Here is a 26,014-nt window from a genome sequence, read left to right on the forward strand (position 1 = left end):
GCAATTGCTTTATTTAAATAAAAGTGTCACCAAGTAGTACGAAAATTTCTTCATAAGTAAAAATAAGGCATTACACTATTACTTTGAGGAAGTGTAAGGAAAATGAAGGGAACTCCTAAAAATAGAAATATCTAGACCAACTAAATTGATCTAAAATAGTGGTCGGCAAACCGGCTCGCGAGCCACATGCGGTTCGGAGCCGTGGTTTGCCGCTCTGTTGACTAATGAGTTTGCCGGCCACTGATCTAAAACAACAGGATATTTTTTTGGATCTTGAATTTTATTAAAAAGCAAAAATAAAAACCAAATCCTAAAAAAGGTGTTATCAACTTAGAATTTTTTAAAAAGCATTCAATATGCAAAGTTAATACCAATGCAGCATGATTTTTTTCTAGAAATATTGATCTATAACTACAACTTTAAAAAGGATATGTTTATAAAAAAGTCATGTGTATTATGCTTTATTTACTTTAATAGGTATGGTAGAAAAAAAGGCAAGGTCAGCCAAAGCCAATTCTTTCTTTTCTTCTGTATGATAAGAAACGAGACTCTTCATTTTAACACTTACCTGTGGCTCCAGAGAAAATCTTTCTCTTGCTCAGTGATTTCAGAGAGAGGATCTCGGGTACAAATTGCTCGGAGCTGTTCTTTATCATTTTCCCTTAATTCGTTGTCTCTAGCTAGTCTGTTACTCTGTAAAATAAAGTAATATCTTATATGATTTTCTCTGCTATATTTTTCATGAGTGATCCACATAAAAAAAGAAAGAAAACTGTTAGTTCACTTTATATTGCTTATTAACTGCTGTGAAACAGTTTACTATTCCCATGATAAGACTTTATTTTTAGGAATAGGGAAGAATCAGCTCAAGACAGTATTTGTGGAATAAATCCAGTAACTTTTTTTTCTTCCAGTAACTTATTTGGTTAACATTACCATCAACCACAGAATAGTAACTGCCAAAGTTAGTCAGGGATAAGAAATTGGATACCAGGGGTTAGTAGTGAATAAGTTACTTCTCGCGCTGATGAGGACCCTCCTTAGTAATCTGCTAATGTTTCTGGAATAACAGAATATGAAATAGTAATATAGTAAATTAAAATGTAAATTATTTCATAATGGTTGCCTAGATACATCCTAATAGTCACTTTTAGGCTTTCAAATTTAAAAAGTAAAAATAAATAAGGGAAAAAAGTAGAAGCAATATCCCCATTAAAACCATGTACATTGTGTGTTTGGAAACCAAAACACCACAACTTTTGGTACAAATTCCAAGTAATGTATTTTTTTCTTTAAATGTAGATATATTAACTATATAATAATTATTAATTCATATTAATGTATTATTAAAAAACAATTATATATCCTTTAGAAAGGGTTACAGATATTCCTAATGGCTAAAAATGAAAGCAAACATCCATGCTACTAGGTTTTTATACATTTAAACATTGTTAATTTATCTAACAGCATCAAGAAATATTATTAGCACATATTTACTCAACAAATATTTATTAAAGCATGGACTGTGTGCCTTGTCTTGTTCTTACTGTTAGGGGTCATAAAATTATAAAAGAACCTGTATTAACGGGGCCTCCATTACAGTGGAAAATTAAATGAACAAATAAGAAAAATATTGACAAGTTGATTTAAATACTCTGGGTGATGTAACAGAGAATGACTGAGTGACTACTTTAGACTGGGTGCTCAGAAATGGCCTCTGAGAAGGCATGAAAAGGTAATATTTAATTGTAATCCAAGTGACAAGAACCATCCACACTAAGATAGGAAAAGACTATTGCAGATGGAGGAACAAGGAAAGTGCCTTAGGGAAAGAATGAGCTTGGTGTGAAGGAGGCACAGGAAGAAGGCCAGTGAACCTGAAGCCCAGTAGGTGAGGGAGAGGAGTGATAGGAGGTCATGTTCACAGCATAAGAAATTTTCAGGTCAGGGTAAAAGGTTTGGATTTTATTTTCAGTGAAAATTAGTTAAACAATGAATGTCATGATTTGATTTATGTTTAACAAAGATCATTCTGAGTCCTCTGCAGGGGGAGGGAGACCAGTCAGGAGGCTACTGGAATAATAGTTCAGGTAAGAGATAAAAAATGCTTAACCCTCCTTTCACCAGGAAAAGTAGTCATTACCATTTACCATCTGGGTCCATGGACTTTTAATTCTTTTGCATTATTTACTTATTTTTATTTGTTTATATTTTTAATATAGAATAACTTAGAGAAGAATAAAGTGATAGTGAAAAACAATTATATGACAACTGGATAATAATTTAAATATAGTAAAACCAAGGTTATTATCCAAAATAAGCAACATCCTTTGAATGCAACTAACTGCTTGCTTATCAACTGTTATGCTTGAGCCTGGAACATATTCATCTTGTAAATACTAAGTCCAGATTTTAAATACATATCTAATAAGTTCTAGCTTATCATTACTTCTGGTTCTTTTCGTATTCACATGTCAAAATGCAGTATTTTTGAAAACCTTGATGCCTCATAATTTTGTTAGAATGGTCATCTTCTTTGCTTCATATTTGTAAAACATTCTATTTTTATACTTACAGATACCAATCAGAAAAATGGATCCAAGGAATTTTTAAATTTCTACATCACCTTTTTCTTTCCAGTTACAGGTACAACTAATTGGATAGGGATGTGGGCATGTCATGAGCATGCTTATCAGTATTTCAACCCTAACTTAAAATTTAAGGAATTCCTGCTCATTTATAACGGAACTAGAGGTCCGGTGCAGGAATTTGTGCACAGATGGGGTCTGGCCGGCCCGCCCTGATTGGGGAGATCATTAGATACATTACTTAGACTTCTTATGCCTGTTTCTTTACTGGTGAAATAAGGATTATAATAGTACCTACTTCACAGAGATTGCTTTTAAGATGAAATGAGATAATATGTGAAAAGTGATTGGTATGGCATTTGGTACACAGTAAACACTCGATAAATATTAGTAATTATCATCAAGGAATTATTTTTATTTTTCTAATTTATTGATTTAATGAGAGGAAGGAAGAGAGATGGGGTGGGGGAGAGAGAGCGAGAGAAAGAGAAAGAAACAGCGATTTGTTGTTCCACTTATTTATGCATTCATTGGTTGCTTCTTGCAGGTGCCCTGACTGGGAATCGAACGTGAAAATTTGGCTTGTCAGGGCGATGCTTTAACTAACTGACTTACCTGGTCAGGGCAATTATCATAAAGTAATTAAACTTATAGAATAGTGGCTACATATTTCAAGAAAGAATCTCTTTTTAATGTAAAAAAAGTTAATTTTAATTGTACTTTTAGTATCTGACAAAATTCAGTAATGACTTTAAATTTATTTGTACTTAAAATAGCCTTTCTATATCTTTGAAAGTGCAAAGGCAGGAAGGGTAAAGATTATTATTATTATTATTATTATTCAGTTTACAAAAGGGATTGGTAAACTCCCTATTGAAAGTTCCTAAATGTGGCATTGCTGGCTGCCCCTGGGTGCTGCTGTTATTGCACCAGGAATATGTAAAATATGATAGGCATATTTCAGGACCTCTTGGCCCATATTCAATTGGTTGGTCTATCTATGATCTATAACTAGGTCAAAACGCAAGTGATAAATTTGAAAATTAGAAAAAAAAGTTAACAAAGAACAAAAACATCTTCTTCTCTTAGCACTGACACCTTTGTTCTTGAGAAATAAGGAAGAGTTAGAGTTAATGGTTCCTACATCATTATTTTGTAGTTCCAAATTTATGGTCAAGATCAGACAACTAGATCAATATTTAAATCCTATTTTATATATATACTTTTCTAGGGGATTGAGCTATGGTGGTGAAGCAATGTCCTCTGCTTCCATGCTCACCTAACAATATATTTATACTTTGGCTCAATTTCAAAGTTACTATTTCAGAAAGGTCTTCTCTGAACCCAATATTAGCCTTTTTCTCCCATCCCTCTGTTAGTCATTCCTGCACACTTATTGTTTTTTCCTTCTTGGCACTTATCATGATCTATAATCTTATATTTTTGCTTTTACCTGCTTAATATCTATTTTCACCATCAGACTACATACTCAGTGGAGGTCTCTTTAGGTTACAATGTTATTGCCTGGTACATGTCATACATTAATGGCATTCAATAAGTATTTGTTAAATGAAGACAGGCTAGAGTAAAGTAAGGAGAGGCAGGGCTGCAGTAAAAATATTAGCATATAGAGAATTTTATTATATTACAACACTGTCCAAGCACCTATAGTAGCTATGCCAGTGTAACTAAAACATACGAAACCCCTTCTGTATAAAGAGTATGTACCCAAATCCACTGATTATGGCTGATACTTAAGAAAACTTAGTGATTTGTCTTACCACTCCTGCATGGGAATAACTAAATCCTGCTTCTCGGGACACAGACCAGTTGGCATGCTCTTCAATCACTGACATATCTGGAAACTTTACCACACAGCTGCTGAACCAGTCAAACTCCATCTCTAAACATGGGGTTTCCTAAGAGATAAAATAAAAGTTATTACATATATATTGTGTTTACTGTCATAAAAAAAGAAAAAATTCTAACTTATAATAAGAAAAAGCTTACTTTATTTGGATTTGACCCAGTAACACCAATAGGATTCAGCAAATCTTCTAATCCATGAGGTACTGGCCAAAGATTCAAAGCCATTTTTCCAGATACTAGAGTATCTGTGTAATCAAACAAGTTTATATTTCCCCATGCCAATGGACAGTGTTCCTTAAAACACACAAACAAACCGAAAAATATTCACTACTTATTGGGTTAAATTATTAAACCTGTTTCAAAATACTTTTCTTCCCCAGAAAGGAGAATTCAACAACTATGTCCATAACAATGTCTACAACAAACCATATTAATTTTTACAAAGTATAAATATCTCGCTTTCCTTTTTCCCATTTTAAATGACATGTATTTTCTCTAATTATTATTATTAGGAAATATGAACCAAAGCAAGCAAGACAGATATTTGCATGTAGTCACTTAACAGATATTTGTGTGTAGTCACTTGGCATATTCCAAAACAGTATCAGTATGACCTCAAGGACAAACTCACTATTTATAAATAAATTCTAAAAGCTCTCACAAGATATTCTTCTATGATACATTCATTAAATAAAAATTTTAAATTATTTATTTTAGATAAAGAAAAATAATATCTATTTCTTGATAAAAATTCAATAAGCAGTATAATTTGGAGTTTCTAAAGGTGAATATAATTTACCTCTTTAGCACCTTTTCGACCTTTAACAGAACAAATGGAAAGGCAAAGCCGAGCAGCACGAGGAAGATCAGGAATGTATATATCATAATTCAGCCATTCATTCCACCTATGTAAAATTAAAAAAAAAAAAAAAAGAATTTATCCCCCCCAAAAAGCATTTATCCAGAGCATATGAATGACTCCTACAAATCATAAAGAAAAAAATAAATAAAGCGAAAAACAAGCCAGAGATCGAATGGAACAGACATTTATCCAAATGGCCAATAAGCATGAAAAAGTGGTCCATATTATTTGTCATCCAAAAAATGCAAAATAAAATGTCATGGAACTATCATTATATAAGAGATTAGCTAAAACTATAAGGATTGATGATACCAAGGAATGGTTATAGAATGTGTAGTAACAGGAAATCTCATATACTGCTAGTGGAGGTGTAATTTATACAACCAATTTGGAAAGCATAATGTACTAAAACTGACCTATGACAGCTCAAGATATAAAATCAAAGAAATGCGTGCATTTGTGCCTAGAATGTTAACAGAATAATGTCTAATAGTAGACTAGATAAACTGCCTTATCCTATCTAATAAAAGAGTAGTATGCAAATTAACAATCACTCCGCTACATCCACAAACCATGCCCACCAGCCAATCAGGAGTGAATATGCAAATAAACCCAACCAAGATGGCTACGGCCACAGAGAGCAGGAGGGAGGCTTGGGTTTCCCTGGCAATGGAGGAAGCCAAGCTTTCCGCACACCCTGGCGGGCCCAGGCCTCCACTCAAGGCCACCAAGTTTCAATTATAGAAGATAAATAAATCCCAACAAAAATGGCAGCAGCCACAGAGCTGGAGAGAGCAGGAGGCTTGGGATGCCCCTGGCAATGGAGAAAGCCAAGCTCCCGCAGCCCTGGCCTGCCTTGGCCTCCGCTACAAAGTTTCAATTATAGAAGATAAATAAATCCCAACAAAAATGGCTGTGGCCACGGAGCAAGCAGGAGGCTTAGCTCCGCTCAGGGCTACAGAGTTTCAATTATAGAATATAAATAAATCCCAGATACCAGGGCCTCCGCTTGGGTCACCGGGGGGCATGGCCAGTGCCCAGGCCGCCCCATGCCCCAAGGGAACCCCACCCTGATCTGGGACACCCTTCAGGGCAAACCAGCTGGCCCCCACCCGTGCACCAGGCCTCTATCCTATCTAATAAAAGAGTAATATGCAGATTGACCATCACTCCAACACACAAGATGGCTGCCCCCATGTGGACACAAGATGGCCACCACAAGATGGCCAGCAGGGGAGGGCAACTGGGAGGGACCAGGCCTGAGAGAGGGCAGTTGGGAGCGATCAAGCCTGCAGGGGAGGGCAGTTAGGGGTGACCAGGCCGGCAGAGGAGGGAAGTTGGGGGCGACCAGGCCTGCAGGGAAGGGCAGTTTGGGGGTCCCAGGCCTACAGGGGAGAGCAGTTGTGGGGGACCAGGCCTGCAGGGGAGGGCAGTTAGGGGCAAACAGGCTGGCAGGGGAGCAGTTAGGCATCAATCAGGCTGGCAGGCAGAAGCGGTTAGGGGCAATTAGGAAGGCAGGCAGGCGAGCAGTTGGGAGCCAGCAGTCCTGGATTGTGAGAGGGATGTCTGACTGCCCGTTTAGGCCCGATCCTACCGGGATCAGGCCTAAACGGGCAGTCGGACATCCCTCGAGGGGTCCCAGATTGGAAAGGGTGCAGGCTGGGCTGAGGGACACACGCCCCCGTGCATGAATTTCGTGCACCGGGCCTCTAGTATTCATATAATGAAGTACACAGTAATGGAAATGAACACCAGCTATTTAAAACATAGATGAAATCTTACAAACATAATATTAAGTGAAAAAGACACAAAAGAATATCTACACTGTGAGTCCATTTACATAAAATTCAAAAAGCCCAAACTAAAGGTAATATTAGGATAATAGCTACTTTTAGAGAGGAGAGAAAACTAATGGTCTGGGAGAAGGAATGAGGAGGGAGGGACTTTTAGAATACTGTTAAATGTTCTATTTCTTGACCAGTGTAGTGCTTATATAGATATTCACTTTGTGATAACTCACTAAACTCTGCAATGTGTACTTTTGTCCATTTATGCTATATACTTTCACCCCCCCCTAAATTAGCTTATAAAGAGGCAAATAGAAAAGGAAAACTAAATAAAATGAAATTATTATGATTACAATGATATTTAATTACTTTTATACATGATGCAGTTTTATTCATTTAAATAAGTCAGTATTAAATAAAATGAAGGATATGTTAACAGAAAGTATTTGAGTTTTAGAACTATTTTGCAAGTAAAACCTGACATTCATAATAAGAATAAAAAATTATAAAAAGTGATAGTTTTTTTCTCAAATTTTAATAATAAATTTCCTTCAATTTATTGGATGTTACATGTGAAATAATGTCTATATTTTATTTGGTGGACATATCTGTAAAGAGCCAAGCAAAATACATAGTTGTTATTCCTTTAAAAAAGATTATAGTAATGGTTAAGAGTATGAACTCAGAAGTCACACTACCTAGAGTAGAATCTTGTTTTTTTTATTACATGTGCATCCCTCACTTGGTCTGTTTTCTCGTTTTGGAAATGTGACTAATAATAGTATCTACTCTCATAAAGTTGTTGTGAAGATTAAATGAGATAACAAAAGTAAATAAATTAGAAGTGTAATTGGTCCAAGGTAAAAGCTCAAGTGCTAGATAATGATTTTGAAAACTTTTTAAATGGCTTCTTCAAAATTCTATTCTGTTTTTGGTCACAAATAAAACAAGACTTAATTAACAACAAAATGGTATAAAATTTTTAATTAGCCAAACTAAGGTTATAAAACTTTATTAGTAAAATAAGTTCTGTGTATTCTTTGTTTGATTATGGATGAAGATTAAAAAATATGACCCACTTATACAGAGACAGTATGTTTAAAATGAGGGAACTTAGCAAGAAGGAATTCTAAAGGATAAAGAAACAATGCATACGGAGAGAAGAAAAGTTCTGGGATTTGATAAGTTCACAGTAAATGTACTCAGGGTTTTTTTATTTATTACTTCTAAATCTCTAGACTTGCTCAGAGTTAATGGGAAATATTCTATATACTAAGAGAGCTATATCCTATGAATGTTGCTGTTTATAATACTATGCAAATAAAGCATGTTTCTTCTCAGGTCCACACACAGAGAACAATTAAGTTCTTTATTATTAGGCAATGGTTTTATATATATAGTTCAAATTGATTCTGATTTTGGGAGAGAACGTAACATTTATGAAGAAATCATATGGTAATTTATCTAGTATACGGGAAGTACAGTATTTGGAACAATCACTTAATCTCAGAAGAATTTTTTAATATCTCCTTTTCATTCTAATAACTTCATTTTCTTTTACCTCTAATTTTTTTTTGTAAATACAGAAAAGTTTACAAATTTACTAAAATATTCATACTGCTACCATAGGGATTTTATCTTTTAGACTAAAGAATTCTTAAAGAAAAGATAATCAAATATAAGTTGTTTTTAAATAGCTTCTTTACTTCACTAAAATTTTGACATTATAACCTTAGATTGTTAAATACATTTACCTTTTACTTTTATAAAGCTAGTTTATTTTTTGGTTTTGAAACAACTAGAATAAATGTACCCAATATTATTTTGGGATTTTTGCTTGTGGCTTGTTGAACTCCTTAGATTGTTGGTTTTACAGTTTTTATCAAATTTGGAAAATTTTTGGCCATTCTTTACTCAAATATTGTTTTGTTGTTCCTTTCACAACCAAATCACTCAACCTGTGAGAGTCATGCAGTATGACTGGGAAATAAATTTTGTTGTTCTAATAAAAATTGTAAAAGATCTTGGGGTTGTTTGTTGTCACAGCATAAGTTCTAACATGAATGACGTACTTTCTGACCTAATGGTTCCGGTAGGGTGACGAACTATTTCCCTTTCTCCAGGCAGAAAAAACTACCATCTCTTTGAACTTGATCCAAACTAGAATGGTGGTCACCTCTAGCAACTTAATTACAAGATCAAAATTTTTTCTTGATTCTCCTAGAATTCAGTCTAAATTCATTATGAAATTTACTTGTGGAAATCTGTAACACTTTCAACAATAAAAATAAATAAAAAAAAAAGAAATTTACTTGTGAATGATTCACTAGTTAGCTTGATTGCTATTCCACAAAATCCATTTCTAACACCAATTTGAGTTCTCTTAAAATATTACTATTATATTCAGGGTAGACTCTTATCCCAAATGATTCTATAGAGAGAGGAAAAGAAATGGCAGGATGACAAGCTGTTGGATTACACTACCTTTTATTCTATCATTATATCTAGGTAGTAATAATTTAAAATGTTTCCAAGAACTCCTCCTCCTAAGAAACTGATTTATTTGAATGTCATATTTATCTATTCTTGGGGGTAATGTGCAGAAAACTGCCTCTTAGTAGTCTGGCTCTGGAGCTGTTTGCCAACTCTCAGTTCAACTATCAGTGTAAATGATAATGGAGATAAGAAAAGAATAAAATGCTAGGTTTATAAATCATCAGTACCAAACTGTAACCATATTTTGTTCTCTCCTTGATACAATGGAAAGAATCAGAAAAACCCTACAGGTAAAATTTTATAGAGACTCAATAAAGTGATCCTGTGATTTGACAGAAAGTCCTTATGTTGTATATGTAAATGTCTGGCAATTTCCTTGACTTGTATAAAGCCAATGATGGAAATTGTATTACTTTTATTAATTACATTGCTAAACACTAATATGACTTATGAAGATAGAAATCCATATACTTCCTTACCTAGGATTGGAACAAGGTACTCTTTGAGTGTTCACATTATCACATAAGGGTTCTCCTCCATGGTAGATACCTGTTCGAACATAGATCTAAAAAAAAAAAAAGTATGTGTATACAAATATATACAAACATACATATATAATACAAACACACATGTACACGTACGGAGACAAAAGTAGGCTTACAGCTGTTTGTATGGAAAATACTACAATAATTAATAAATAATAACACAAGAATAACTGTTTCCCCCTGGCCAGGTAGCTCAGTTAGCAGAGTGTTGCCTCGATATATGAAGGTTGCAGGTTCCATTAGAAGTTTCTGTTTAGATGTAGTTTTTCAGTTCTCCTTTACTCACATATATAATAAGTTAATACTGATGTAGGCTCTTCACCAAAATTTGTTGCTGTTTTCAGGGGAACATCAGACTAATAAAAATCAATATAGGCCCACCTTTAGGACAGGTATGGAATTCATAGTTTTTCATGTTTTGGAAAGATAAATTGGTACATATACTAAACATTATTCAATACTATTTGAAGTTAGAACACCCATAAATATATTAATACTTCTGCAACAAAACACATGAATATTTATAGTAGTGGGATAAATAAAGATACAAAAAAACCTTGCTTCAAGTTGGGCCAGGTTTTGCTGCCAAATAAATTCTGTAAAACTTTTGGCTTTAAGAGCTTAGCATTGTGAACATTAGAACCATTAGGATATTAGAATGACAAAGGACCATAAGCAGTGTAATATCAGAGGTAGGTGGGTGGTTTTCTAGCCATCTGAAAACATATTGCAGCTCAATAGATCATTATTTAGTTCAATAAAAAAGTTTATATAAAATCTACATTAATAAAAGAGAAAGATGCAAATTGAGCATACCTTCATGACACCTACCAGCCAATCAGGAGTGAGTATGCAAATTAACCCAACAAAGATGGTGGGTTAATTTGCATATGCATGTGCTGAGTGGCCGGGGGCAGGGCGGGATGCTTGCATTGTCAGGCGTTCCGCACCGCCCCAGCAGCTCCGGGCCTCTGGGCAGCGTGGGAAGGCAGAAAGGGAGCTCTGGGCCAGAGCAAAGGCAAAAAGGCAGCTCTGGCCAGAGCGAAGGCAGTGCTGGCAGCCAAGGGAAGGAAGGTCCATTCTTGCACGAATCTTCGTGCATCCGGCCTCTAGTAATTTATATAAAATAATAAGCATCAACATGACTTTACCTTGTCAATGTCTCGAATATTTACATTTACATAGGTTGCACAAAGAATTTTTATTCTTAGTGCACTATTTATACCCCAAAGGGATTTTGTAGAAGTTTCTCCATTCATATATGGTGTAGCTGTGGAGATGCGTCTGGAATAAGATGGCATTGTAAAACAGTCCATTGGCAGTTGCGAGTAAAGGCTTTCCTTAGCCATCAGCATCAAATTGGGCATCCTCCCAAGCATTATACAGCTTCTTATATACTGTAAAAGATTAAAGGAGATGGGGAGAAGCCATTTTTAAAATAAGGTTTTTTATTTTAACAGCAACATGTAAGAGTATTATGAGAGAATTTACATACTAATCTGCAAAGGTGATAAGATGATAAGGAAATCAAATATTATAGACCACATTTCTTAGCAGTTGTTTACATTTACATTTGAAATACATATCTGGGAGTTATGTTATAGCACAAGATCAACGAAGCACCTATTGGAATATAAATTGTATTAAAAAAAAAAAAGAGGTCAGTTTTTGACACTTTAGTTCTACCCTTAACTGTAAGAAAAAAATTACAAACAAGGATCAGAGGATACTCATTATGAAAACACTGCACTTGTTAAAGGAAAAGCAACATCATTTAATAAGCTTCTATCATTCTATCTATTAAGTCATATCGATGTCCAATCCAAGGGTTGCTGCCCCTTGCTCTTTTGTTACAACATTTCTTGAGAAACATTTGTTTTGCTAAAAAGTACAAAACAAAACGAAGAGGAGACTGATAAAAATATAGGATGTATTTAAAAATATATTAAAACACATTGTTTGATCCATGAAGTGGTAATTAGGATAGAAATTTCAAATAGAAATGCTACTGTGTACATATTATAATAGCCTATTTTCTTACCCGTAAATCCACTAGACTATAAGCAACCTGAAGGCCAGAACCATGTCTTGCTTGGTATTGTAAATCAGTACTTAGCATACACTTGGTGCAAGTATAGTCACTTCTTATATGTATTTATTAAATAAACAGAATAGAGAGTAGGGTAATGTTAATAGTATATCTTAACAGAACTAGTAAGTCATAGATTTTTTTTGAAATGTTTAATTACTGCTAGTGCCATTGCTTGGAAGGAGATAAAATACCCCATATTTTAGGGTTAGTGTAACTGCCAATGTTTTTATGTTTGTTTGTCTTTTTTTTTTTTTTTGACAAGGGGACATTTATATTATTGCTTTCTTGCTTATTCAAATGAATACAATAAACCCCTTTAAAAAGAAAAAAGAAGGCACATGAAAAGCCTTCTGTGCAAGCTTCATGTTATTTTAAATTCTTACTGGCTAATAGAAGTATTTCCACTATAGAACTGGAGTTGTCTAGAAAAGCATATGATGCATTTTTTGCATGCAGAATACCTGAAACATTATACTTACCTTATAGCACAATTAAACAGTCACCAAATCAAATGTTTGTATCTCAATAATGATACAACTATTGCTACAATTGCAAAACCGTTAATCAGCTTATCCACATATATAATCAGATCCCCAAATATTATTACATAAAATTTGAAGAATAGCATCTGTTATTTCGAATTAATTCATCATCAATCTCTCAAATTAAATAATTATTGTATAAAAATAAACTTGTGAATATTACTTAATAATATTATTTATTTCTCAAAAAGTATGTTCTAAAAATGCAGACTCTAGTCCCCAATGTGATTACTTTTTAAATTTAAAATTAGTATTTTTGAAACTTGTTACTCACCTTATATTGACTCAGAGGATATTTTTCTAGGAAGTATTCATCACATCCACACACTTTTAAAATATATTTGCCCTGATATTCTAGAACACAAAGTTTTAGTTGTTCAGATGATAGCAACATACTTCGAGTTTTTTTCCTGATTGCTTCAGCAATTACTTGTTCTGGCACACAATCATGATTGATTTTCAGAGTATACTTCTGTTTGTCATTATTTGGAGAAACTATTACCCAAATCACCACTATTATTTGCCCTATAAGAGGAAAACATTATTAGATGTAATCATCATATATATTTCATTTTTCAAGAGACAAATTTCAAAAAGCGTGCACTACCATTTTTCTAACCATAATCATAAATGACTTATAATCTAACTAATTAAATACAGGTAAATCTTCAAATCTAATAGGGCTGCCAGGCTATGTCCAAATCTCATGTTTTATGGCAAGCATGCAAAACTGACTGGTGGGTCATAAGTACCTGAGACCAATATAATTCCATTCGAAACTGCATGGTATACTTCATGGATACAACCTCTGTGAAGAGTGACTCATGATGGTATACAAAAGGTTCAGAAGTGGAAGGGTTTTTGGTAACTATGGGAAAGAATCATGGAGACTTAAAGAAAGATGATAAATCAGAATGAGAGAAAAGATGGGGGAGGAGGGAAAATAAGATGAATTTTCTTCTTTTTTTTTTTTTTCTTTTAAGATCAATTAAGCCGGAAGATTAAAAAAAAAAAAAAAAAAGATGATAAACTAGAAAGATGAAAACTGTCAGAATGGCCTGGGTATTCATAGTACAATTCTTCCAACTATCTTACATGTTGGAAATTTTTCATAAAGATTGGGTAAAAATAAAAGAGTGCTTGTTCCATTTTTAAAAGTATGCTAGAGTAGAAAAGTAGTTTAAATATTGCATTAAACTACTTTGAATAATATGGGTGAAATAGTAATAAGATGTTAACTTATTTTACCAACAGAACTTTATATTTATTAGTGTGTGCGAGTTAACCTATTCTATTAACTTCGAATTAAAAACTTCACTTTGGCCCTGGCCAGTGTGGCTCAGTTGGTTGGAGCACTGTCCCATACACCAAAAGGTTGGGGTTCAATTCCTGGTCAGGGCGTGTACCAGAAGGCAGCTGACAGATGTTTCTCTCTCCCCCTGCAACCCCTTCTCCTCTCTCTAAAATCAGTAAGAATGTTCGCAGGTGAGGATTAAAAATAAACAAACAAACTTCACTTTGTTATCTTGAAAAATACAGAAATGTACCTGATATATTTTCATTTAAAAAACACAATATATTTTGTATTTTTTCATGCTTATTTAAATCTAGAAATCAATATATTAAAATCAAAAGTCAAAAGTCAACCTCATTATGATCAGATTTACTATATCTAACATTAAGATTAAGAAATTTATTTTTTTGAATATATGATATATATTAAGATGATGTAAAGTTTTCCTAAAATTTCATAAAATGTGTGTCTATTAATACTTGTTTTTACATATAAAATGATAATTAGCTATAATTCTACAGCAAGGAATGTCAAACTCAAACTTCTTTAGTTTTATTCTGACTAAACAATTCACCAAGGGCTCAGCACCATATGCACACAATTCGTTCAATTAGTAAGTATTTATTTGTACAGAAGTTGTGTACTTGGCACTCAACTATATCTTGTCAGTATAAGCAGTACCTGACTTCAAGAAGCTTATCATCTGAGATAAAAAATACTTTAAAAATATAGACATTATAGAAGTTTTCAATACAGTAACCAATTATGGTAGACTGCAAATTTTCTTACCTTTATCTAATTTATTATATATGTGTTTTGGCAATTCTGGTGAAGATTCTACATTTGGAGGATAAACATACATTGCTCTACTGTGAGGTGAATTAAGATCCCTAAGATCCACAGCTTCTTTACAAACATTCAGAATATTTCTTCGGAAGTCCTGTACTTCTGGATCTTTAACCATGTCAAATTCACACACTGGCATGCCGATAGCAAAGCCTTAAAAATTTATAGAAAGAAAATAATATTCTATTAAATATACAGTATAAACATGTTTTTTATAAATAGAAAACTTGGTAGATTTGGAAGATCACAATAGAATAAAGACATTTCTCTGGGTTTAAAAAATTTTTGATGAACACATACAGTAAGAGTTGACAAGGACTCAAATACTTTTAATAAACATTATATTTAGCAACTTGGAGCAAAGGCAGCAAACATTATCCATATCAATTATTTTTTAGAGAATAATAAAACAAAACTGGGCTATAACAAATCTAAGTCAACTATACAAATTATACTTCTTAAAGAAAACTTTATAAAAAATACCAAGGTATTAAAAATAGTTTCTTAGTCCAATAGTCAAAAAATACTTTAGATTTGCAATGATTCTTATTTAAAAATCTATTTAAGATTACAAAAGTAATTAACTGGTTCAAACAGAAATATTTCAGTGAGGAGAAAATGAAGTTGCACAGTTATTTGCATTTAGAATAGGATGACAATGACATTTAGTCAAAAACTTTCTCATACCAATTTCTCGATTGAGGATCTTTTCTTCACGGTTGCCTACTGGCTCAATTACTTTTAAAAAGGGTTGAAAGAGCCGAAGGTCACAAAGCCGTCTTGTTTCATCAAAAAATTCTTCCCTTTCTGCTTCTTGGGTAACACTTACGAAAATGTAAGAAGATTCATCTTGAAGAAGTTGATGGAGAGGGTACTTTCTTGCTTCTTTAAATAGTTCATGCTTTATAGTTACTAACGTAGCCTCACGGAGGCATTCTAAAGTCACTATCATTCCATTTGGTAGTAAACATTCTACTAGGATTCTTGGGGGCATCAAGTGGATGCCCCACAGTTCACCTGATGATGGTCTTGGAGGCATTGTTCTGATCCTTTACAAGTTTTACATATAAAACTACATTAAGGAATTACATGTGTGGCTGTCCCAAAGCAGAAATCTAAACCAAAGAAGGAAAATAGATGTTAAAAGAGAAACAACTATAGAAGAACAGATTTATGGCATTATTAAGTGTAAAAACTCATTTTCCATAGTTTGAATTAATCAGGATAAGTAATAAAAAATTCATCTTAAATATTTCGATGGAGACTGTTGCTCCAAATTAGGCTGATAGAATCGATTGCAAAGCAGAAATTAGAAAAAAAAATCACTTGTATTTCATTATATTTAGTAAAGTCATTTAATAAAAAACATTTTATATGAATGAATTTTTAACACTCAGGTCTTATCAAGACAGAAATGAGACTATGAATTAAGTTGAAACCAAAATTTCCATCACCCATCACCTCTACCACTCTCTTTTATTTTACTGAGCAGAATCTGGGCTAAAAAGGATCCTTTATCATGGGCCAACTGCTCTCATTCTAAATATGAGTAAAGCAAAGGCTTAGAGAAGTAAAATCTTTTACTTTTTCTCCCCAACCTCCACCCTGTGGTAATGAGAAATTATATAGCTTAATCTTTTCTTCTTTCTTAAATCAATCTTTGTAATTTCCTTTGTGTACTGATTATTTTCTAAGTGATATCTTAGACCACTCTGTTTTTAAAGTATGTTAGGTATATGGTCACTCTAATATAAAGTGCCATCAATGCATTTTCCTTGAGATGTGACCAACTGACAATGATCCATCCACTTTATCAAATAACCTAGTCCTAATACCTCTGATTGAAATGATCTACACATAAAGGAGATCCACTGACTTTCTTTGTCAGTACAATGTTCCAATCTTGTTAAGCACTTGTAATATTTTATTTATTTATTTATTTTTATTGATTTCAGAGAGGAAGGGAAAGGGAAAGAGAGATAGAAACATCAATGATGAGAGAGAATCACTGACTGATTGGCTGCCTCCTTCACACCCCCCACTGGGGGTCAAGCCCACAATCCAGGCATGTGCCCTTGACCGGAATCGAACCCAGGACCCTTCAGTCTGCAGGCTGATGCTCTATCCACAGAGCCAAACCAGCTAGGGCAAGCATTTGTAACATTTTAAAAAATATTAATTATCAATATGATTTGAAGCCCTAATTTTTTAGATGTCAACAATCTTGAGGGATCTTTTGGAAGATACTGTCAAAACCAGAAAGCACAAGTTTATTTCTTGTTTGTGTTTATTTTTCAATTTTATTCAGTGAGCTAAACTGTGAAGTTATTAAAAAAAAGGCAAAGTGAGAGACATTAGGAAAATAAAAAAGAAATAAAAGCTGGAGAAATGAATCAAAGGTCCAGATAACTTACTATATTCGATTACTACAGGCACTGGGGACAATAGCTATAAATGACACTTAGTTTAGTCACTAAAAATGTACTGGTGCTGTCCCCAGAACCATGTTAGATGCTGGGAATGTGACGATGAGCAAGACACATGTCCCTTCCCCTCAAGACAAAGTTAAGAGTGGGAAGATTATGTGTATGTTGGGTTTTGGGGTAATTGAATTCACAGATATGAAAAAGAAAAACATGCTCTCATGGAGAATACCAGATGCTATAAAAGCTCACAGTTATCACTTGACTCAATGGAAGTTGGGGTAGGGAGGCTTTCACAGGAGGTAACATATAAACTGATTTTTTTAAGGATACGCAAATACTGAGCAAACACAGTAAGAGGTGAGGAGCATGTTGCATCTAATCCAGATATCTATCTCTGACTCCTCTATGTCATACCTATCAACATCTAAGCCATCAACAAATTCCGTTAATTCTATCTCCTGATCTGTCTACACTCCTTCACTATCACTTTCAGTACCTTGGGTCAGGCCACTACTATTTCTTGTCTGGACCACTGCAAAGGCCTAAGTGGTTTCCCTGCATCTACGTTTGCTCCCCACAATGCATCTTTCACCTCAGTGTGGCTAGAGAGAGCAACAGGCCTATTTTGGGCAGCCATTTCTGTTATATCAGTTATCAGTTGCAAACAAGTGTTTATGGTATGCTTCAGAGTTTTAACATATGAAAGAGGTGAGGAGTAGAAATAGAAGAAATTTCAAGCCTTACCCTGCCTCTGGAAATACAAAAATTGGAAGACAATCAAGAATATACAATTGTTTTTTAATAGTTAAAAATATTTTTCTTCAAATTTACAGGAGACCCACTAGTTATAGGATTTAAAACACAGATCTCCTATTTCTTATATTTTTCAAAGAAAATTCATTGACTATTAAAAAAAAAACCAGATGGATCTGTGCGTATAATTTTAGAAGTGACTTAGGCTAAGCTTTTTAAAACATACAAGAAATTTAATGAATGCAAGGGATAATGCCAAATGACTACTTTTAAATGATGACCTGCCTGCACAAAAAGTTCAAATAAAAACAAAACCAAACCACAAACGACACCAAAACAGCAGCTGTGTTTATAGTTTTCTTTGTTGAATGGCACTAACAAGTCTATGTTATGAAATCTTGGGGGCAATTATTTTATAGAATAAATAACAACCCCAAGAGTTTCATATGTTACTTAAGAATTAGCAAAAGAGCAGTCTAGTATAGCAGACAGATCATTGATTCTAATCTTTATTATACTATAGCATTTTTATGGGCAATTAACAACTATGAAATACTCAAAATACACTCTTCTCATAAGAGAATAAATGCGATCAGAGCCATAAAACACTTGGAGATCCTGGAGGGCAGGCACTGGTTGATATTATGGTCATACTACACAGAAGAGAGAAGATGCTTATCTGTCTTCTTATGCCAGGCCTTATTCTGCACAAACCATTACCTCAGAGCTCACATGAACAGAAGTGTAGAAATACAATGCACTTAGGAAGGCAATAACCTTTATAAGATAGGTATTGCCATTTTTACATTATAGGGAAACCGAAGATCAGAGAAGTGAAGTTATTCACAACCAGATATGGATTTTGAACTTATGTCTAGGTGATTTCAAAGTACTTGCTGTTATTTGGGCTTCAGTTATGGCCAGGTAATACTCATTGGTGGTGAATACGAAAATGGGCTCTAAAGTTACACTGGCTTCAAATTCTGGCTGCCTTAATTAGTTGTGTGGCCTTGAGAAAGTTTAATTCATCTCGCTGAACTTCATTCTGTGCCCTCCCCCCCATTTGTTAAATTGGGATGATGGTACCGTATTTTTCTGTGTGTAAGACGCTATTTTTTTCTAAAATTGTTAGACTGAAAATTGAGGGGCATCTTATACACAGAAGTCAGCTGAGAAGGGAGCCGTGAAGGTGCATAACTGCTCATACTTTGTCAAAAAGGCTTCCTCCAATCACGAGCCTTACTGTTATTGACGTCAGCTGATGCCGTAATTGGAGGTGAAGGTGGAGAGTGGGCAGATGCAACAGGGACCAGAGCATTCTGAGCCCATAAAGATGTCAAAAAATAAAAAGATAAATACCGGTAAGTGATTGTCTAACTCTACAAAATTCAAACTAAATGTAATCAGCTATGCAGAAGAGCATGGAAACAGAGCTGCAGAGAAACAATATGGACCTCCTCCCACTGAGTGTATGATCAGACCGTGGAGAAAACAGGAACTACCACTTCTTAAGCTGCTAAAAAAGGCCTTAAGAGGAAAACCAGCAAAAAGGGCAAAGTTGGAGCAGAGGCTTAAGACTTGGAATATGGAGCAGCGCCAAAGTGGCTTATGTGTGTCAACCAAGTTTATTCAAATGAACATTGTTGACTTTACAGGAAAGGCAAAATGGTGCTTCAATATCATGAGAAGGGAAGGGTTGGCCATGAGAACACGAATAAAGTTACCTCAGAAAATGCCACCAGTTTATGAGGATGATCTCACATACATAAATAGTGACTCAGAAGACAGCAGTGATACAATAGAAGTTGAAGAAATTGGTATGTCTGGAACTAATAGTGATGAAGAAGAGATCAGTGATGCAACAGAGGCTGAATAAAGTGACATGATGCATAATATCACAGAACTGGTATGTAAACATTACCTGTGGTAATGACTAAATAAGAATGTGTTCTGTTTTATGTTTAAAATATTGATTTCTTAATTTTGGGTTGGAAAAGTGAGGGGCATCTTTTACATGAGGGCATCTTATACATGGAAAAATACGGTGTATACTTCATCGGATTGTTGTATTACACAAGGTGGTGTATGAAAAACATGTGAGCAAAGATATCTGCCCAGTAAGCACCCCATAAATGTGTTAACTATTAATAAACCTGTAAAGCATTCCTATACTATTTTTTCAAGCTATTATGAATTATCCAGGTCTGGTACTAGATAGGGATGGAGAAAAGGGGTCTGGGTTCTTTTACTGAGGGAGGCAAATAAGTAAGGAGCTTCATTTCACAAAGTTGTGCCAACTTCAAAAGCTGAAACTTGAAGGGAGCACTGGCAATGCAAGGCTCACAGACAAGTTTGGGATAGTAGTGAGTGGCTCATATGCTGGTACTTTGCAGCTGCTTCTAGTTCCCCAGACTCCTAATATTTCTATTGAAATGGTACAGTTATCTACAGCTTAGGTGTGTGGAATCCCTTGCTTTCCATCCCCGCCAACCCCATGTTTTTGGAGAAATATCTGCTTGTGCTAGGCTCCTGGATAAATACGCTATGAAAACAATGGTAGATAAGATGCTTTCCCTTCGGTTGTTGAGGGACTCACAGTTTATTGGGGAAGACAAAACACAGAACAACTTTAACAATGGGAAAGTGTTATAAGACAGAACATGAATTTGGAAAAAGTCACAAGAAATCTCCAATTGCCTGAGGAGGTTAGGAAAGGCATCGGAGGTAAAATTTAAGAAGAATATTGTAGATTAGTAGAGAGTTTGCAGAGAAGGGGTGGCTGGAGCATGGGAGATCTAGAGAGTGTTTTAGATTGCCACATGAGTATGTGTGCAAAGTCACAGATCATGAAAGAACGTAGCCGGTTACCAGCAATACAAGCTGTTTTTTATTGCTTGAATCTGAGTGTATGGTAATAAGGAAGGTGTGTGACAAGGAAGGTGGGGTGAGAGGTAGGCAGGGGACACAAGAGTCCACCTTAAGAAGTTTGAATATTACATAGTTCACCCTTAAGTAAAAGTGAGTCCCTGAAAAGTATTCTGAACAAAAATATGACATGAAACTTTCATGATTTTAAAATTCAGATTTCTTTAAAACTTTGCTTTTCAACTATAGGATATAATCAAATAAATTAAGCCAAGTTATGAAAATATCTTCTCAATTCTCTGAATTTGGAGCAAAAACCTTAAAGTTAATAAGTCAGAGCACATATTTTAAGTAAAAGGGCCTTTACATTATAGAAAATTATATGTTAATAGAAAAAGTTGGGTTATCCAAACCCAAGCGCATAATCTATTTACAAAGAAAAGTAACTTATTTGAAAATTAAATTTAATATACAAATTTGCATTTTGGAGGTTTGAGGTCACAAAAATGTATCTGCTAAAAATAAGACACTTTAAGAGTCAAGGAACACTCTATGGGGCTTTTGAGTTCAGAATGCCAGGGCTAAATGTTCATATGCTGACAAATCACAACTATTCAGAAATCTTAGAAAATAAATTGGTTTTGCTTATCCTAAATTTTTATACATCTACTGATAAGTTATTTCAGTGGGGCAATCCTATTTTCTTTTTTTATATCCCTACCTGAGGATATCTGTTCCATTGATTTTTTTTAGAGTGGAAGGGAAAGAGAAAGGGGGGGGGGGGGGAAGAGAGAGAGAGAGAGAGAGAGAGAGAGAGAGAGAGAGAGAGAGAGAGAGAGAGAGAGACTTTTTTTGAGTGGAAGGGAAAGAGAATTGGTTGCCTCCCACACACGTCCTGACCGGGGCAGGGATTGAACCTGCAACCCTTTGGTCTGATGCTATAACCACTGAGCAAAACTGGCCAGGACTAATCCTATTTTCTTAAAAGAGTATATATAAGTCATCATTTACCCTTTTCTTGAGGAGTCCTCATTATAAAACTAATTACTGTGCTATACTAAAACACAATATAACAAAGTTCTTCAGTATTATCTAAAGGTCTGAGGGTATTTTGGCCCTAAAACCAACAAACCCAGGTTGGAGATGATATTTTTTAAATTGCTTCTATCCTTTATTTTATAGCAGCTAATGGTCGTCCCATGGTCATCCTCAGCTGTGGCTAGCTGGCCTGGTGATGTAGCCTCCTTTTCTATTATTCATATTTAGACAGCATCAATACTTGACCACCATTTTGTAACAGTATATAAACAAAAGGCCGCAGACCCACAGGTTGAGAACTGCTAGCAGGGTTGCCTAAGACCATTGGAAAACACAGATATTTACATTACGATTCATAACAGTAGCAAAATTACAGTTATGAAGTAGCAACGAAAATAATTTTATGGTTGGGGGTCACCACAACATGAGGAACTGTATTAAAGGGTTGCAGCATTAGAAAGGTTGAGAACCACTGCTCTAGAGTCAATATCACCAAGGCAGAGAGTATAGAAAACTATTACTTGACTGTAGATTATCTATATACTAGAGGCCCGGTGCACAAAATTCAGGCACGGGGGTGGGGGTTGTCCCTCAGCCTGGCCTGCACCCTCTCCAATCCGGGACCCCTCAGGGGATGTCTGACTGCCAGTGTAGGCCTGATGCCTGTGGGATCGGGCCTAAACTGGCATTCAGCCATCCCTCTCACAATCCTGAACTGCTGGCTCCCAACGGCTCACCTGCCTGCCTGCCAGATGACCCTAACTGCTCTCCCCTGCCGGCCTGATCCCCCTAACTGCTCTCACCTGGCAACCTGATTGCACTAACTGCTCTCCCCTGCTGGCCTGATCCTCCTAACTGCTCTCCTCTGCCTGCCTGATCACCCCTAACTGCCTCTGCCTCGCCCCGGCACCATGGCTTTGTCCGGAAGGTTGCCTGTAAGATGTCTGGTCTAATTAGCATATTACTCTTTTATTAGTATAGATATAAAAGGCTAATATGCTAAGTGTCTGACCATCCTACCAGTTGCTATGACACGCATTGACCACCAGGGGCAGATGCTAAAGCAGGAGCTGCCATGACACACACTGGCACCTTGGACCCGGTGCCCACAAAGCAACACTCAGCTTCCCCCAAATGGACACAGGCCCTGCCACCACCCTGGAGCGACAGCCCACCAAAGAGCAGCCAACACGGCTGAGACCCCATGGTGCAAAATGCGGCCCACAGCCCAGCCCAGCCTAGAAATGGTTGCTGTGGGCACTGGGTAATGATGTCACTTAGCAACTCCCGGCTTCCTCTCCCTAGCGACTAGCCTCCTTGCAGTTTCTTCAGCCCAGGAACACGACTTGCTTTATAGCCAGGTGCAAACATTTCACACTTTAACCAAATGTCTGTGAAGCGTTTTCCCGTGCCTCATCTCATTTGATCCTCACAGAAGTCCTGGAGTAGGTAGATAGGAAATTCAGTGGAATCCTATTTTCTTTTCATTAGCCAGAAAAGGAGATTTAGAAAGTTTAGAAACTTGACCCTACTGAAAAGAAGAAATGGCGGGCCTTGAAAATGACTTCAGGTTTTCTCACTGCGTAGATTACAGTCAAACACTGCTGCAGTTAAATATTTTACCCTTTGTTCTCCCTGCGTGATCTACAATAATAATCTGCTTTGTGTTGATATTTACTGCTGTGTTGCTGACAATTACCTGAAAGAGTAGTTGGGGTGCTTCACTGGGCTGGAAAAAATTTAGCTACATCAGAAAGCAGGTCTAATTAAGCAAGTTTATTCTATATATACTAGAGGCCCAGTGCACGGATTCGTGCACCAGTGGGGTCCTTCCGCCTGGCCTGTGGGGATCAGGCCGAAACTGGCTCTCCGACATCTCCTGAGGGGTCCTGGATTGCGAGAGGGCGCAGGCCAGGCCAAGGGACCCCACCAGTGCACTATCAGGGCCGGGAGGGACCGCGGGAGGGCTCCAGGGTGTGTCCGGCCTGTCTTGCCCAGTCCTGATCGGGGCCCATCAGGGCCATCTTGCCCAGTCCCAATTGGGGCTGGCCAGCTGGGGAGGGAACACGGGATGTTGGCTGGCTGAGGAGGGACCATGGGAGGGCTCCAGGGCGTGTCTGGCCCATCTCGCTCAGTCCCGATTGGGGACGGGGAGGGACCACGGGAGGGCTCCAGGGCATGTCCGACCTGTCTTGCCAGACCCCAGCAGCAAGCTAACCTACCGGTCGAGCATTTGTCCCCTGGTGGTCAGTGCGCATCATAGAGACTGGTCAAACGAACAGTCGGATACTTAGCATATTAGGCCTTTATTATATAGAATAAAAGGCTAAGTTGACTTGCGCATGCGCGATACATATAAAGCTCTCGCTGGCGCCAATTGCACACGTGTGTTTCCATCTGTCATTATTGATCATGAATTTGGTTGACACTTCTATTATAGAGAAAGGGCGAATAGCGATATTAAAATACTAGTAGCCCTGCACACAAATCTGTGCGCCAGTAGCTTGCCAGTAGCACGCTGCCGCCCTCCTGTAGCTCTCTGCCTATTGCCCTCCTGTAGCTCCCTCTGCCCCCTGCTCCCCTTCATAGCATGCTGCCCTGCCCCCTCCTGTAGCTCTCCGCTGCCCACTTGTAGCTTGCTGCCCCCCCCTCCTGCTGATCCGTGATCCAATCGTTATGCAGTCAGTCGTTACGCTTCACAGTGTAACGACCATTTGCATATTACACCTTTATTACATAGGATTTCTTCTAATTAATTTCCTTTCAATGTGCACGAATCCGTGCACCGGGCCACTAGTGTGTCTATAAATGCAGCCTTACACTGCAGAGATTTTCCTGACTTTTTCAGAGAGGAAGGGAGAGGGAAAGAGAGATAGAAATATCAATGATGAGAAGAAATCATTGATCAGCTGTCTCCTGCATGCCCCTTTCTGGGGATTGAGTCTGAAACCTGGGCATGAACCCTGACCAGGAATTGAACTACGACCTTCTGGTTCATGGGCCAATGCTCAATCACTGAGCCACACTGGCCTGGCTGATGCAATTACTTTAAAATACACATAAAGTGATTGAAGAGGGTAAAGGTGGTCAAATATATGGTGACACAGGAGACTAGACTTTGGGTGGTGAGCACACAATGCAATCTATATATATATAAAAGCCTAAGTGACCATCCAACCAGTAGCTATGATGCGCACTGACCACCAGGGGGCAGACACTCAACTCAGGAGTGGAAACCACAGGCATGGAAACATGGAACAGACTGATGAATCTCAAGAGGGAAAGAGGGAGGGCAGGAAGAGAATAACCAAAGATCTTATATGCATACTAGAGGCCCAGTGCACAGATTTGTGTACCGGTGGGGTCCCTCGGCCTGGCCTGTGGGAATCAAGCCGAAACCGGCTATCCGACATCCTCTGAAGGGTCCTGGATTGTGAGAGGGTGTAGGCCAGGCCAAGGGACCCCACCGGTGCATGGCCTCTAGTATATACATAATATATAGAATATATGTACAATATATAGAATTGCACACTTGAAACTTAGATAATCTTATTAATTAATGTTGCCCCCAAAAATGTAATAAAAATATACATAAAGTATATTTCAGATATTTTAAATTCTGGTTTTAATTTCAGAAGTGTAGTATGTTTCAAATAGTTATTTGTATTTAAATATCAATATTATATGTGCATCATAAAAATCACTAAATATAAGAAAGCTATACTGAAGTGTACACTTGCAAATTTAGGGGATATCTATACTGACTCCATTGGCAGCTTAATCATCTCAAACAGCCACAATTTGCTAAAATAAGCAGCTTGTATTTTCTAGATATCTATGTTCTATAAATATAGAAGCTGCATAAATGTTTATTGAATGACCAAAGGTTTTACAAATACTTACATCTGATTTAACAGATACATTTATAAATATGTATATTTAGATATATGTTGACAAGATATTTCCACCCTCATTCTCAGACAGGTCAACAGGAAAACATTAACATGTGGT

At 36.4% G+C, this 26,014-nt stretch overlaps 1 protein-coding gene across 1 annotated transcript in view; it reads right to left on the reverse strand.

Annotated features, from left to right (window-relative positions):
* PIK3CA (phosphatidylinositol-4,5-bisphosphate 3-kinase catalytic subunit alpha) overlaps positions 1-26,014 on the reverse strand; it is a 65,929-nt gene that overhangs the window by 15,184 nt on the left and 24,731 nt on the right. The window contains exons 2-10 of the mRNA XM_080658109.1: positions 15,609-16,036; positions 14,865-15,074; positions 13,056-13,306; positions 11,299-11,544; positions 10,082-10,167; positions 5,257-5,362; positions 4,599-4,751; positions 4,370-4,507; positions 569-693 (exon numbers count right to left, since the gene is read on the reverse strand). Of these exons, the coding sequence (XP_080514235.1) occupies positions 569-693; positions 4,370-4,507; positions 4,599-4,751; positions 5,257-5,362; positions 10,082-10,167; positions 11,299-11,544; positions 13,056-13,306; positions 14,865-15,074; positions 15,609-15,960 (1,667 nt within the window). The 5' untranslated portion in view covers positions 15,961-16,036. The remainder of the gene's footprint in view (positions 1-568; positions 694-4,369; positions 4,508-4,598; positions 4,752-5,256; positions 5,363-10,081; positions 10,168-11,298; positions 11,545-13,055; positions 13,307-14,864; positions 15,075-15,608; positions 16,037-26,014) is intronic.

This window comes from Plecotus auritus (assembly GCF_963455305.1).
Source record: "Plecotus auritus genome assembly, chromosome: 2".
NCBI classification, from domain to species: Eukaryota; Metazoa; Chordata; class Mammalia; order Chiroptera; family Vespertilionidae; genus Plecotus; species Plecotus auritus.